Source organism: Quercus robur, chromosome 3 (assembly GCF_932294415.1).
Source record: "Quercus robur chromosome 3, dhQueRobu3.1, whole genome shotgun sequence".
Classification (NCBI taxonomy): Eukaryota; Viridiplantae; Streptophyta; class Magnoliopsida; order Fagales; family Fagaceae; genus Quercus; species Quercus robur.
In genome coordinates this window covers 26345532-26362068 of record NC_065536.1, presented here as the reverse complement: position 1 = coordinate 26362068, position 16537 = coordinate 26345532, and the positions used below count along the sequence as shown (strand labels likewise).

At 35.5% G+C, this 16537-nt stretch overlaps 1 protein-coding gene across 2 annotated transcripts in view; it reads left to right on the top strand.

The window, feature by feature from the left end:
* LOC126717623 (protein ILITYHIA) overlaps positions 1-16537 on the top strand; it is a 45687-nt gene that overhangs the window by 14394 nt on the left and 14756 nt on the right. For both annotated transcript variants that reach the window (XR_007652676.1, XM_050419455.1), the window contains exons 19-35: positions 3879-4181; positions 4259-4375; positions 4517-4618; positions 4706-4855; positions 6129-6293; positions 6364-6540; positions 6772-6894; positions 7105-7185; positions 7315-7431; positions 8126-8298; positions 10785-10862; positions 10952-11099; positions 14713-14835; positions 15274-15330; positions 15459-15569; positions 15653-15844; positions 15921-16094. Coding sequence is in view for 1 of the 2 variants with exons in the window: in XM_050419455.1 (XP_050275412.1) it covers positions 3879-4181; positions 4259-4375; positions 4517-4618; positions 4706-4855; positions 6129-6293; positions 6364-6540; positions 6772-6894; positions 7105-7185; positions 7315-7431; positions 8126-8298; positions 10785-10862; positions 10952-11099; positions 14713-14835; positions 15274-15330; positions 15459-15569; positions 15653-15844; positions 15921-16094 (2391 nt within the window). In the remaining variant the exon portion in view is untranslated. The remainder of the gene's footprint in view (positions 1-3878; positions 4182-4258; positions 4376-4516; positions 4619-4705; positions 4856-6128; positions 6294-6363; positions 6541-6771; positions 6895-7104; positions 7186-7314; positions 7432-8125; positions 8299-10784; positions 10863-10951; positions 11100-14712; positions 14836-15273; positions 15331-15458; positions 15570-15652; positions 15845-15920; positions 16095-16537) is intronic.

Here is a 16537-nt window from a genome sequence, read left to right as displayed (position 1 = left end):
ATTAGGGGGCATTTGGTTTAGCCATTTTCATCACTCAAAACTCAAATTTCGTGGGCCCCACCTCATGTTCTCCTTTTTGGTTTAGTTTTTATTCTTAGTTCTCATTTCTGATTACTCAAAAAAAAATGAGTTATAGTGATGAAAACTGAAAATACATTTTAGATGTTTTCAAGTGATAAAAACTGAGTTCAATGGCAAACTTGTAAAAAAATAAAGGTGTTGGGACCCACATTTATGACTAATCTTTATCAAGTCAGGCTTCACTTTATTATATCTCTCTCTTGCTCCGGTCTCTCACACAAACCAGAAATGCTGGTCTCTTTCTTCTCCACTTTTTCTTTCTTCTTCTTTAACACTCACAAGCCTTCTCATCCCAGAATTTTTTCTTTCTTCCTTGTTCTAATTTCTTTCTTCTTCTTTTTTTTTTTCCCTTACCTCTTTGCCTTTCTCATCCCAGAATTTTTTTTCTTCTTTCTTCTTTTCCTTTGTCATCCCAAATTAAAGATCTGTTTCTTGAATTCTCAAAAAAAAGAAAAAAAGATCTGTTTCTCGGTGGGTTTATGTGTTGTTTATGGTATTGGGTTTGTGGGTTGAGATCGGTGTGGTTGTGGGTTGTTTTTGGTGGCGTACTCCTTGGTGGTTGTTGGGTTTTTGTGGTGGTAGTTGTTGGTTTCTGCATTTAACTGTGGTGAGTTTGTGTAGCAGCTGGGTTGAATGGTGGTGGTAGGAGGCCTGCTGGCTGGGTTGATTGGAGAGAGAGGGTTGGTGGTTGGAGAGAGGCAGAAAATTATGAAGAGAAAGAGAGAGTTTTAGAGGAAAGTGAAGAAGCAAGAGAGAAAAATGAAAGGAAATAAGGAGAGAGAATACTGTTCTGACAAGGACAGTGTGTGGGCTCCATCAGGTCATAAATAATTTGACTATAAAAAGTGAGATATCACCCCTGATTTTGAGATTCATTCCTGACTTCAGCACTCCACTCTCTGATTTTGACACTTTTTTGGTGACTGTTTTGCATTTGTTGTCTCTCGTGATAGTTATGGTCACAATTGATCTACTCTGTATAGAGAAACACTATTAGGATAAGGATGTTTGATTTACTAGTGGTTTGAAATTTTATTGGCCACTTTGCGCATTGATTTTATGCTAAGAAGCACAGACACAGGTATGAGTGTGACACGAAGACATTGCAATTTTTGAAAAAATAGGATGCGTGTAATAATGGATAATAAAACAAATCCATGACTATTAAAGGATGTTTAGAAATTAGAATACAAACCAAGAATAAAAGTATTTATTAATTTCCAAATGCACTATTATTATTCAGAGCATGAATTCTCTCTTTGTTTTGTGAAAGGGTACTTGATTCCTCTTATTCTCACGTCCAGGCCGTGTTGGGCATTTTTTTTTTTTTTTTTTTTATATATAATTTTTTTTTTAAAAAGGACTTGACTAGGACATGCATGTCAAGTGCACTACATGGGTACGGCACCCGAATGAAGTATTTTTGATTTCTAGATTTTATGTATCTTCGACCTCCCCTCTTTAAATGAGTGTTATTCCTACTTTAGTGCTCCTTTCTCTCTGATTCTAAGACTTTTTTTGGTGACCTTTATGCACTTGTCACCTTTCATGAAACTTATGGTGGTTCACAAGGGGGGCCATAGTAGTTTGGGTGGTCGCAGTATGCTCAAGGGGTGTTGGACACTGTAGCATTCGGGAACTGAACAAGTGCACGCATTGTGGGTACTACAACCACACTGGGAACTGAACAAGTGCACATATTGTGGGCACTAAAACCACACTGTTGATTACTGTTGAGACCTCCATAGCAAACCCTCTTGGTCTGCCAATCCAACTTTCACATAGCATGAGCCCACTCCGGCATCTGGACCATCCACTGATGTCCCGGTCACTAGATTAATCTCTATATCCAGAGACGTGAATGCTCAATTGGTTGCCCATCAGTTGCAAGTTGCTTTAACCGTCACAACCACCTAATCCAACCGTCATCAGCTTTCAATTGTCAATTATTGGGTAAAATCCTAACTAATGATCACTTTTGAAAGTTTATATTAGTTATGATAGAGTGGTGTAACTGGTTTCCATGTGTCAGAGGAAAGGAACTATTGATCATCTACCTCTATTGCATGATTGCTAGAGAGGTTTGGACCATGTTACGCTCTTTGTTTGGGGTATTTTGGGTTATGCCAAAAGGTCCTGTGGAGCTTTTAGCCAATTGGCAAGGCGGCAAGTTAAGCAGGTGTAGTAATGCTGCGATTTGATGCATGATCCTTTATTGTATCATGTGGGGTATTTGTCAGGAGAGGAATGTCCTGATGTTTAAGGATTATGAAAGATCAGTTCATGACCTGAAGCCTTATTCCTCAAGACTTTATTTTTTGTGGATAAATTCTTTGGGCTTGTTCTGTTTTGCTTCTTTTCATGACTTGATTGATCGATATACTTTTAATGTTTAATTTTGGTTTTCCTATTGTATACATCCTTTGTAAATGGATGAGAAGTTGAGAGCGGTGAGAAGCAGCAAACGAGATTGGCAACAAGAGTGAAAATCCGAGGCAGAAAAAAGAAGCAAAGAAATGAATTAAGAAGAGAACAAGCAATAGATGAGAGACAGTGAGGGAAATTTGGGATCTATAGTCTCCTGAGGCAGGAAAAAAAAAATTTAGCAGCAAAAACTGTTTGCCCAATAGTAAGATGAAGAGATGAGTGTGAGTGTAAATCCAGTTGATAGAAGTCCTCTATTTTCTTTAATATTTTTCTTCTTATTTTTGACGTTGTCATGTCGTGACCACGTCCAGAACTTCTCACTGCTGTTTCAGGAATAATTTTTTTTTTTTTTTTTGCCTACGCCCTGTAGATACACAGGCAACTGTGTCCCAGATATGTTTGTGTGTGACATGTGTTTGACATGGAACACTGAGATTTTAGGCATAGTCTTGCTTCTTAGCTTTCAGGTGTTTATGTTTTGACAATTCATCGGGTTGCATTATCTGATTCAGGTTGGTGACAAGCCATGGAATTGGAAATTGCTGCTTTACATTAAAATTGGACATGGGATCTGTTCCTCTTCCAATTGGCAAATGTACCGTTGGTTGTAAATGGTTATAGACGGTTAAGTTTCACCTTGATGGATCTGTTGACTGCCCTAAAGCTTGTTTTGCTGTCAAGGGCTGTATGCAGACCTATGGTATTGATTAGGATGAGACACTCTCATGTGGTCTTGATCTCTTCTATTTGAGTTTTGATATCGGTTTTGACCACCTCGACTAGACTTTGTATCAATTGTTGTAAAAAATGGCTTTCTTCATGGTGATCTCCTTGAGAAATTCTGTATGGAACAACCTCAGGGGTTTTGTTTGCAAATTGTTCCACTTAGTAGCATTGGAAGTCTGTGTAGTTTGCAAACATTGCATAACATCTTTATGCAAAACCAACAAGCAACTAGAAGCCTGTAGTGCCTGGAGCTTTATAACTCAGTGGTATTGATTGGTCTCTTTTGTGAGGAGAATTATGATTCAAATCTCTCTTTCCCACTAGTTGTAAAATTAAATTATAAAAATAAAAAATAAAAACCCATACCATTTAGATCATAATTTGTCTCCATTGGCTGTTTGATAGTTTCTGCTAAATTCTCAACAGCCAGTGGATTCTTATGGTGAATTTAACTTAAATATTCTAATTGGCTTACTAACGTTCCAAGGCTTGCAAGGGTATATGATTGTTCTGATGATTCTATGTCTCTCTGGATAGTCCATGAACCCTGAAAATTTGCTAAGTAATGTAGTATGTATGTATGTCTATATAAATTGTTCGCCATTTTAGCTTATATATGCTCTCACTTTTTTGTGTTATATCAGGTCCGGTTTGTTGATCCTTTACTACGATCACCAATAGTATGTGAAGTGGCATTTGAAACTATGGTGAAGCTGGCTAGATGTACCGCACCACCTCTCTGTAATTGGGCCCTCGACATTGCTACTGCTTTACGCTTAATTGTGACTGAGGAAGATCGTCTTGTGTTCGATCTGATTCCATCAGGTGGTGATGAAGAAGCCAATGAAAGACCATCCTTGGGGCTTTTTGAGCGAATAATAAATGGCTTGTCTGTATCTTGTAAATCTGGACCTCTTCCTGTAGATTCCTTTACTTATGTCTTCCCGGTAAGTTTTCCTACTTGTCCTGTATGGTTGAATCAGTTCAGTGTTGCTTCTTTTACTAATTCTTAAATTTCTCACAGATAATTGAGCGAATTCTGTTATCCTCCAAGAAGACGAGACTCCATGATGACGTGCTGCGGATTGTTTATTTGCACATGGATCCTCTATTACCCCTTCCAAGGCTTCGGATGTTATCAGTTACTTATCTATATTCATTTTTGAACATGCCCAAAAACATGCATAACTGATACATATAATATAGCAATTTTGTTTTCTTCAATATGTTTGGTTCTGTTGTTTCTTATTGCTCACTGTAGTGTTAACTTGCTGTTTTGCAGGTTCTCTATCATGTTCTGGGTGTTGTACCAGCCTATCAAGCATCCATTGCTCCTGCATTAAATGAGTTGAGTCTTGGTCTGCAACCCAATGAAGTGGCACCTGTATGTGCTTTAAAAACCCTTTCAAATTGTTCATATAATGTGTTTAGGTACATTGCTTATGCTATCTATTGAAATGTGGGTTTACAGGCTCTATATGGGGTATATGCAAAAGATGTTCATGTTAGAATGGCCTGCTTAAATGCTGTTAAATGCATTCCTGCTATTTCTAGTCGTTCTCTTCCTGAGAATGTTGAGGTCGCAACAAGTATTTGGATTGCTTTACACGATCCGGAAAAGGTTAGTGTTGCTAATTGTTTTACCTATAATCATAAATTAAATTTAAAATTAACCCTCTCTGTGAGGTTTATTTAGATTTTAACCAGAAAATTAGCAATCACTTAATTTTAGTACAATTCACATATTTCTGTTTATGTTCTTCCAACAGTTGGGCAGAGATATCATTAGATTAATTGATTATTGCTTTCTATAATCATTTTCTTTCCATGGCTCCTCGATCATATTTTATGTATATCTCTATCATTTCCTCAGTTATGTTGTTTAACATGGTTATCATCATATTGCTCTTCTGCTGAGATGCTCTTCTACTTTGTAGTTCCATTGTTTCTATGGGTGATGTAGGAAGCAATGAGAAGACAGACTTATTATATTTTATTTGATTTTAAGTATCAAGGTCAATTTTATAATTTCATAATATTCTGGAATGGGCTATGCTAACAGTCCATTAGATCTTCCTTTGGGTTATATTTAAGTTTGGTTATTTAGTTGGGCTTAGTAGTAAAAGCCTAAGGAGTCCAAGTACAAGTCTTATTAGGGTTTTAAGAAATCCTACTTCTACTGATATTTTTTTTGGTCTTCTTCTACCCTTTTGCGTGCCCTCAACTTGGACCAACTCACTCTTTCTTACTAGTGCATTAGTTGAACATGGCCAAACCATCTTGAGTGACCCTCCTTCATCTTTTCATTAACAGGGGTTACCCCTATCTTTATGCGAATGTTCTCATTTCGAATCTTATGTTTTTGTGTATTTCCTCTCATCCATATTAACATTCTCATTTAAGCTACACTCATTTTATGAATATGTTTCTTTTTTAAAGCCCCAACATTTAGTACCATAGAGCATAGCTGGTCGTATAGCAGTCTTATGATGACTAGGAAATTCTTATACTTCTCTTTTTCTGCTCCCATTTTAAAATATAAGGTGCTTGTCTGCAACCACACAATTAAGACTTTGTATTGGCATACTTCTTTGTTTACTTGATGCGCCCTCCAGAATAGATGTAAATAAGCGCTGATTTTTTTCACGATACATCTTTCTTCCAACAGTCGTATGAGCTTTTGAATTCTGATTTCATTATATATGTGCTCTATGAGAAGTTCTGATGCCGATCTATTCATATTTTGTATTTTAGTTGATGCATCTTTGTTGAATTTGTGCATCAAAATATTTCTCTTCTGGTTTTAGAAATTATGTTTTTCTGTTTATTTAATTTATTTTCTTCTCTAACCGACCTCATTGCACTTTGTTATCCTGATGTTCATTATGTTTCAGTCAATTGCAGAAGCGGCAGAGGACATATGGGATCGCTATGGGCATGACTTTGGGACTGACTACTCAGGACTTTTCAAAGCGCTTTCACATTCAAATTATAATGTCCGCTTGGCTGCTGCAGAGGCATTAGCTACTGCATTGGATGAAAACCCGGATTCTATACAGGTTAGTTTTGTTTCAAATGTCCACCATAATTTATCGATGTAGTTTTCTTATATTTTTATGTTATTTTCAGGAATCTCTTTCCACTTTGTTTTCTTTGTATATCCGTGATGCTGGTTTTGGAGACGAAAGTGTTGATTCTGATTGGCTGGGCAGACAAGGAATAGCAGTGGCATTACATTCTGCAGCTGATGTTCTGAGAACCAAAGACCTTCCTGTTGTTATGACATTTCTCATATCACGGGCACTGGTAAGATCTGTGTTATTCATCTCAAAGGATGAAACTTGTTTTTATTCTTGATGTGCGTATTTTTTGTTAATTTGTTTTTATTATTTGTTAAAAAAAAAGAGATGTTTTTACTTTTTGGTGTAACAGTCTTGTTGAGCTGTTTATAGTCTATTTATTTCATTTTTTTTTGGTTTTGGATAATCTTTAAAGCTAAGCCAAATGTATATCATAAGGATTTTTTTGATTCTGCAGGCTGATCCTAATGCAGATGTTCGAGGAAGAATGATCAATGCCGGTATCCTGATTATTGACAAGCACGGGAGAGAGAACGTGTCATTGTTATTTCCAATTTTTGAGAACTACTTAAACAAAACGGTTAGCTTTTGTTGTGATTGATTTTTTTTTTTTTTAAATATAATTCTTATTAATTTTTAAATTCATTTTTGCAGTGTGGTGTAATTAGAACCACTTTGCCCTATAAGCAATTGGGGTCTCTTGTTTTGTTCCCATGTCTTAAATACTGAACTACTGATTGTGTGTTAATTTGTAGGAATATCACTAATATATTTCTATCTCTTCTCTTAGGCATCGGATGAAGAAAAGTATGATTTGGTCCGTGAGGGTGTAGTTATCTTCACAGGAGCTCTGGCCAAACATTTGGCAAAGGTGTGAGTTTTACTATTTTGGGGAATTAACTGTGCTGCTTTACTTTTCCAGTTTGATTTTATTAAATTGCTTGTTGAAACTCTTACCCAAAACCCAAAAAAAAAAAAAAAAAATGGCATTTTGGAACAGGATGATCCTAAAGTTCATGCTGTTGTTGAGAAATTGTTGGATGTGTTAAACACGCCATCGGAAGCTGTTCAACGGGCTGTCTCAATGTGCCTATCTCCACTAATGCAATCAAAGCAAGTATGTGAAAGGGTGATTGTATATATTATTTGACTTTGTAGCTTTCTTTGTAGACACTTATGCAGTTAAGCTCGATAAATTTGATGTTCTTAAATTTCTTTTGTGTGTATACTTCTCATGTACTAGTGCACTTTTTTTATTTCTATATAATTTTATTAACCATCAAACAAAATATTTTAGTTGTTCTTAAAAATGATGGTATACCCCCGAACATTTGTTTCTTAGTAATGGAGGAAAAGGTTCCAGTGTTACAGGTAGGTTTCAATAAATGGCATGATTAGAATAACAAAAAAAATACATTGCTAGCTATTACTGTCTGTGCTTAAGTGTTAGGCTTTCCTGGTCTGTAGGCTATGCAATAACCTGTGACATGGTTATTTATGTCCAAAGAGAAGTCTGGAAAAAAAAAAACACTGTAGCACAACATTTACTTCCAAATCAGTCACTTAAAATAATAGTTCTTGGTGTTTGAACAAGGCAATACATTCCACAAAGGGTGATACTGTTACATTTCTGTCCATGATTCTTTTTTTCTTCAAATTCTGTTCAGTCATGCTGGCTTCAATTATCGTGTTTAAGATGCTCACTCTGAAGCATAAACTTGTCTATTATAATGATTTGAACCTTTGTATTGGACTGGAGTTTTTTTTTTTTTTTTGGTTTGCTTTACATTATTTTTTTTTTGGTGCTTTAGGATGATGCACCTGCTTTAGTTACTAGGCTGTTGGATCAATTGATGAAGAGTGACAAGTATGGGGAACGGCGTGGAGCGGCTTTTGGACTTGCTGGAGTGGTTAAGGGATTTGGAATTTCTTGCTTGAAGAAGTATGGTATTGTGGCTGTATTACGGGAAGGTCTTGTGGACAGGTTATTGGCAATTGTTTCTTCTAAGTGGCTAATACTACATATTTTATAAAAATGAGATAGTGCTGTTTTTTGCATGCGAATACTTGATTAAAAGGAGGTAATATTTGTGCGTAATTAAATCAATGGAGATAGGCTTTTATAAGTTAGTCTATCTTTAGTAATTTGCATAAGTTATATATTTTGGGAGAGAAACATTATGATGAGCAAAGGCCATGTAATTTTGTCACTAACGTGGTTTCTTGTTAAAATTCTTGTGTGCATGTATGCATTTAAAATAAAAATTAAAAACCAGGAAGTTATTGTCTTGAATTTTTCATATAATACACAAAGCTAGATTTTGTTATATTTATGTCGTCGAATGTTATGGTCATTGTCTCTGGAGCAGTGACTTCCTCCCTGAACACACACACACACACACACACACACACACACACACATAGATACCTACATATATATATATATATATATATATATACATATGTGCTATCTGTCAAAATATATGTTATCATTGTCTCTAGGATTACCTGCTCTGCAAAGTAAGAAATTTAATCAATGTAATTGTTAGTGAACTTCCTGGGGGGTTAGAACTTCTTGCAAAGTTTAAAGCCTTGTCTGGTACTGTGGTTTATCCAGGATATATATATATATATATAAATATGCATGTATGTATGTAAGTATGTATGTATTAATGTTCTTGTTTTACAAGTTCTTGGACATGTTTTTGATATAACAGATTCTCATATCTCAATTACTCATGCGGAGGCATGTTTGCAGTCTTGGGGAGCTGGCCTTGCCAAGGGCTTGCAATATAATGAACAATGTGTTTTTCTTTATGAACTATCGTGTGGGAAGGTGGCTGGGATAATAATTGATAAAATCATAGAAGGTTTATTGCTTATGTCAATCAAAATTTAATTCCCATCTGGGATGTAATTTTGGCATCTTGAGTGCAATTAAGTTGTTTTATTTATCTTTAAGGAAGGACCATGTATGCTTTTTACAATAATGAATTTTTATGTGAAGATCTTTCTAAATCTTGTTATCAATTGCTCAAAGTAAAATCTTTTCCCTCTCTGATGGTTGCATTTGTGGTGTTGAATCAAGTTATCATATTTCTGATAGCATTAGTTTTACTATAATCTTTGTCCTACCTAATGGGGAAACTTTTAGAATGTTTGAATTTGGGGCTATATTCTCAATAGAGCCAACCTATGTTAAGGAGAAAGAGGCCATGATAGAAAAACAATTCAATAGATGGATGATAAAAGGTCTGTTAGTTTAGGATTCAGATTTGAGGGATTAAGATTAACTTGATGTGATGATTAATAGAAAAGAAAGTGAAATAGGAGGGCGGGAGTGAGTTTGATGGAATACAAAAATCCAAGCTGACTGGATTCTGTGGATGTGGATGGAGGAAGCAAGGGAGATTATAAGTTGAAGAAGATAACAGAAAGATGTAGTGGGAAGTGTATGTTGGTGGCTGCACAGCCTAGTGTTTGGAGGCTTGGGATGAGCTGTAGACCCAGGGTCCCCTGGATTATCTGAGACATGGTTCTGGTGGATGGGGTCCTGTATCTATGGTTTACTCACTAGTAGTGGGTCCAAGGGGTCCAACTTTGGTGAGGTTCTGCATCATTTAAAAAAAAAAAAAAAAGAGTTGCCAAACTTAGCTTTGCTTGGACAATCAGAGAAAAAGTGGGGGAAAGTGGCTCCTTAGGTTTATTTGTCAATAACATATTCAAAGAAAACTCTACTTTTGTTCATTTATAGCCTATTAAAATGAGAACAAGGGAAGTGAGGGGGTCAGGTTGTGGATAGGCCAGTATGATCTAATGGGTCTCAGGCAGTTTCAAACAGGTGGGAAGTCAAGTGGCGTTTGGAGCTTGGAAGGAAAAATAGCCAGTCATCTGTCAGATAGTGGTTTCTCAAACCTCTACATGAGCAATCTGATCTGACCAAAACGTTGCTATATATGTAGATGTAGATATATATTGAATGCCCAACTGTCACCATTGCCGCCGACTACCCCATAATGGCTGCCTCTCATCGCTCTGTTGACTCAATCTGGCAAGACATTTTAGTTTCTGTGTTGCTGCCTCTTGTCAGGTCGAGTGATGGGTTGACCTCAAACCCAATCCAACTCGGCCTATGCTCTGTCTTTAGGTGCAGCTCAGGTCAGATTGTTATGAATAAGTCTGACTCAACCCAGCTGGGCTATCCTAGGGGAATTTATGTGTAGTTTAAAAAAAAAAAAAAAATTCTAAATCAGTAGATTTGTGTGTAGTATGGTGGATTAACTTTTTATTACTATGCAATTGTGAAAGTTGGTATGCTTTTGTAATTTTTGACTTTGGCCCTTTTTATTTCTACTGAGTTTTTTTTTTTTCCCATATAATGGGAGAATGAAGTTGTAGTGCATTAAAAAAATTTAAATCTATAGTATTTGAATGTAACAAGTTACTGCTTACTGATTATGTTAAGTACAGGAATTCTGCAAAATGTCGTGAAGGAGCTTTACTAGGATTTGAATGCCTTTGTGAAACACTTGGAAGATTGTTTGAACCGTAAGCATGCACATTTTTATGGCCAAAAAACTGACTTGTTCTGTAATCGGTTTGTCTAACTGTTTTCTTGTTTCCCCATGTTGGTCCAGCTATGTGATTCAAATGTTGCCATTACTTTTGGTTTCTTTCTCCGATCAAGTTGTTGCTGTTCGAGATGCTGCTGAATGTGCTGCTCGTGCAATGATGTCTCAACTTAGTGCTCAGGGGGTGAAGCTTGTACTTCCATCTCTTCTAAAGGTGTTTATTTCACAATTTATTTATTATATATGGTTGTTTTAGGGATATTTACTATTTAACTGGTGGTTTTGTCTTATTAACTATTTACTCCTATCCCAAACTATTTTTTCTTTAAAAATTTGTTAGATTGGATGTCAGTTGGTTCATTGTTTTTCTCTATCTATGGTCAGCAATTTGATAGATATTTGTGTTTTTTGTGCTTGATTGTTGGTATACTTGGGTGACTCTTTTGATCTTAATAAAATTCATTATTTATCAAAAAAAAAAAAAAAAAATTTAGTACACAAATTTCCCATTGTTACATCTGATCCCCTAAAGTTTGGATTAAAGAAAATAGTTAGGGTTCCGTCCAAATTTATAGATTTTGCATTTTGTGGACAAACTTTGAATTACAATTTACTCCTCACAATTTAGTCCCTTAAAACTTTTCAATTGCTACATTTTAACCCTTTAAGATTTCAATTAAAATGAGTCTTTTGACGGAACCACAGAGATTTCCTTTTAGTTTAAATCTTAGGGGCTTAAATATAATAATTGGAAGTTTGTGGACTATATTGTGATAGAGACAAACCATTGGTTGGGGGGGGGGGAAGAGGGATTTCAATTTCTTCTTGCTTCTTTTGTACTTATACTGTTTTTCTTTGTAATCAAATTGAAAATGCATCTCTCCATTTGCTATGATTTTAATATAAATAAGTATGCAAGTGAACACTAGTAGTGCTTATCTTTCTTGTGCTTCCTGAACCAGTTTATTGTGGCTAGAAGTTTAGAATAGTAGTCTGTTAGATACAAGGACATACCATATAGTATAGGGTTTACGCTATCTTGAGTTCAGTTTGGATCAGTCAAATAGTTTCCGTTAGGGTCCTGTTTGTTTGACCTAGGACTGGCTAGCAAATAATCATCCATAATTTGAATGTCACCTTTATGTGAAAAGTTATCTGTTTACGTTAGGATTTCCTTTTTTAAATTTGAAAAGCTAAAGTTCCTCGCAAGTGCATTTTGGATGTAAACAAATAGCTTTAAGTGTGTGAGTTTGTGGATTGTTTTACAATTATCAAGGTTTGATTTTTGAAGGCAAGTGTTACTAAATGTTTTTGGCATTGGCTAATTGATGGTTTTAAATGTGAGTTTGAAAGGGTTGGATTGATGGAAAAAGGCTATGAAATACGAGGCTTCATATTTTTGAAAAGGTGTAAAGAACTGATTGAGGTTTGGGGTTGGGATAAAGCAAAGAAAGTTAAAATTTGGTTGCTGTTAGTTGGTCTGCGGACCATGACTTGAAAACTATGATTTTAGTATTTGTGATTTTGATTTGGCAAATGGTGGTGGGATGGTTGCGTGAAGATTTTAAAAGCTTATGGTAAGAGGACTTGATGGTGGTTGAGCTTTTGGCTTGTTGGCAAGGAAAGTTTGGGTAGCGTCGGAATGGTGCTATTTGGATGGCTGTCCCACATTGTTTTCTATGGTGCCTTTCCAGATCTTATACTCTTCTTCTTTAAGACTCTCTTGGAATGGGTTGCGGTTTTAGGGATCCAATCTTTTTTTTTTCTTCAGTTCATGTTTTAATGGACTATTGTAATTTTTGCACTTGATTGTACTTTGTTCCTGATGTATACTTCTTGTATACATAGTTGACACTCTTCTCATTTTTATTATATGTTTTCGTTACTTATACTTACCAAAAAATATATCTTTTCGTTACTTATCCAAAAAAAACAAAAGAAAAAAACAAAAAAGCAAAACAAGGAGATGACAGTGAAGGGGAGATATTGGTCTCCTAATCCTACTTTATGTTTGATGTGGACACTTTGGAGAAATAGCTGCACCTTCATTTGGGTGGAGGTTTCAGTTGTTGAGCAAAAGTCAGTGATTTTGGGATCAATGTTTTGAGTGGTTTTATAATTGTTGGATCTTATGATGCATAGTCAATTGTAGACTTTGAAAAGCTTCACTTTCTTTTCAATTGTAGTTCTACCAGGCTTTAAGCCAGAGCCGTTACTCATTTTTTAGGAGGGTGTTGTGTTCACACCTCATATGCTCAAAGTCTTTCTTCTATATCAATAAAGTTATCTAATTCTTCATCTTTACAACCCTAAATCAAGCCCTTTCTTTTACCTTTCAAAACCCTAAATCCTCACATACTTCTACCAAGTAACTATCACATAACTCATCAAACCACCTTTAAATTCATAACACAACCCCATGATCCTTTCTTCAACAACTCTAAATAAAAAAAGAAAATCACAAATCCTCCTAAACCTTAATCCACCACAACCACACGTTGACAAATTCTCTAATTTGTCATACGTCTGGGTGTTATTTGCTAGCTTTGTTATAATTGGGGTGGTTATTTCAAGTTTTCATAATTTAGGGTGCTAAGGGCAAGTATCTCGAAAGTTTGGGGTGGTTTTATTTATTTTTTAAGTAATAAACTTCTTTGAAAATTAATAAACAATGCACACTTGCATTGTCCTAAGAGGCAACAAAGAAAAAGAAACTGAACAACAATGAAAGTACAAAAACCAAGCATATATTGTGGAATTTGTGGATCATCTACCATTTCACTGTAAGTTTTCTCACGCCTTATGGTGTGAAGCTCTCTTCTCTTTGCTTGGAGAAATTGGATTGGAAAGCACCTATCAACCATATGGAATATGGTCCTGCCATGTTTAATGTGGATAGTTTGGCAGTAACATAATACTCGCATTTTTGAAGACAAGGAGAGACCCCTAGACCTCTTAAAATCTCCTCCTCGGTACTTTGTTTCTGTGGGCTCGTATTTGGGGTTGTATGAAATGTATTTCAATTTCTGAATTCTTACTCTCTTCCTTTTAGTTCTTGATTTGGTTGTATTTGTTCCTTGTTCAGAGTGTTCACCATCGTGAACATGATATTCAGTTTTTTTCAATAAAAGCATTATTACCTATCAAAAAAAAAAAAAAAAATCAAACATATCAGGAAGAGAAATGAAAGTAACAACACCCGAAGCATTCGCCTTTTCAAACTAAGTTTGAAAGAAGAAGAGCTCCAACTCATGAATCAACCTTTCATCCCCTTAAAAAGTATGTGTATTCCTTTCCCTCGATGTGACACACATAAGACAGTGAGGGACCATACTCCAAAGCAACTTGCCTGACCAATTAACCTAATTCTATATGAACAAAAAATGTCAAATCTATTTCTAGATTCATGTGTGTTTGAGAGAGAGAGGTACCCACTAACTTGAATTAAAGTAAAGAGCTACCCTTTTATGGCCAAATTACATGAGTGCCTTTTGTTTTTCCCCTCATTCTGAATTTCGTTGAAGCTGTCACCTGAAGTGCTTTTAACTTTGTTTGAGGTGTTTGCCTCATTAAAGGTGCCTCACCTCAGCAGTTTGACTAAAATAAAATAATCTAAATAAAATTACAGTGAGCAACATCTTCGTAAATTTGGAGGCACTTTTGCCACATTGTTGGTATATAGCTATCTTTAGTTGTGGCCCCTGTACTGTGCCCTGAGAATGTGTATATTTGCTTTGTACCTCTTGGAACCAAGATTTGTTGCATTGGTTTTGTCTTTTCTTTGCTCTTAATGATATTTTTATAATATATATTTTTTGTTTTCTCAGGGTCTTGAAGATAAAGCATGGAGAACAAAGCAAAGTAGTGTACAACTACTTGGTGCTATGGCTTACTGTGCTCCTCAGCAGCTATCTCAGTGCCTCCCCAAGATTGTGCCCAAACTTACAGAGGTCTGTCTAAATCTCAACTTGAGTTTGTTATCTATAATTTAAATTGTTATTTTTTCTCTTCTTTGAAGAAAACAAGTAGTCTTACGCTCCATTTGTTTCGATAGAAAACCTTGTGTAAAAATAGTTTTTCATGTTTTTCAGTGTTTGGTAGTATTAGTAAAAATTAGTCAATGGAAATCTATCTTTGGTCAATGAAAAAAGTATGGTTTATTTTTAAAGATTGTTTTCCTCTAAATTTTTTGGAAAACAACTCTATCTCATAGCAAGCTAAATAAGGGAAGTTAAAAGATTATTTTTCATTTAAAGTTGCTACCAAACATAGGAAAATGAGATAGTTTTATAGAAAATACTTTTGGAAAAATGACTCATTTTCTAGAAAACATTATCGCCAAAACAAACAGAGCATTAATTAACCTTCATTCTTGCTTCTAATTTCAGGTTTTGACTGATACCCATCCCAAAGTCCAGTCGGCAGGGCAAATGGCCCTTCAACAGGTTATGATTGGTGTTATGAATTATCAGTGCTGTTAGTTTTTTTTTTTTTTTTTTTTTGGGTGTAATTTCTGAATTTAACTCTGTTTATTTATATATATTTTTGCATAATATTTTCTTGTGCTTCTTAGGTTGGGAGTGTTATAAAGAATCCAGAAATAGCTTCACTTGTCCCTACTCTTCTAATGGGTCTAACGGATCCCAATGACTATACGAAATATTCCCTAGATATTCTTCTCCAAGTATGCTCTATAGACTTAAATCTGTACTGTCAGTTGCCTTGGTTTGTTGTACGGTACTCTAAATTCTCATTGATTCTTTGCAGACAACTTTTATTAATTCAATTGATGCTCCTTCACTTGCCCTTTTGGTACCAATAGTACATAGAGGGCTAAGGGAGAGAAGTGCTGAGACTAAAAAGAAGGCTGCGCAAATTGTTGGAAATATGTGTTCATTAGTTACAGAACCAAAGGATATGATTCCATACATAGGATTGCTCCTTCCTGAAGTGAAAAAGGTATTTTCTTCGCGAGAATTGTACATTTTGACATTTCTTGTATGCCTCTTCTCATTTTTTGTGTTCAATGAAACAGGTTCTTGTGGATCCTATTCCAGAAGTCAGATCAGTTGCAGCTAGGGCCCTGGGATCCCTTATAAGAGGGATGGGTGAAGAAAACTTCACAGATCTTGTTCCATGGTTATTTGATACGCTTAAATCTGATAATAGTAATGTTGAGCGCTCTGGAGCTGCTCAAGGGTTGAGTGAGGTCAGTCCAAATTTACTTCTCAGTTTGAGCTTTTTAAATTTGATATGTTTGGTATTATCCTGTTTTCTTTCTGGGGTTTTCCATGTACTTTTTTATTACCTTTGATTAGAGATTAGGCATAGTGGGAGATTGTTTTTTGAATTCTCAATGGTATGCTAGAAACTGCATTGGGTAAATAATGTCCTTTGTTCTTCATTGTTTTTTATTCAATGTCGACATTATGGAAATACAGATTAGAAGTTCATGGTACAGCGCAGATATGTTTATATGGCGGGACCAGGGAGTCACTGAGAAACAGATATAGTTACTTTTTTACATGTCAATTTTTTGTTATGTTAAAATATTCTAGTTATACATCAGCCAAACTGATGCAAGACAACCAAAAATGATGGAACAAAAATTGAAGAACTTAAAAAATAGACAGTAAATTAACCCAGGAATCG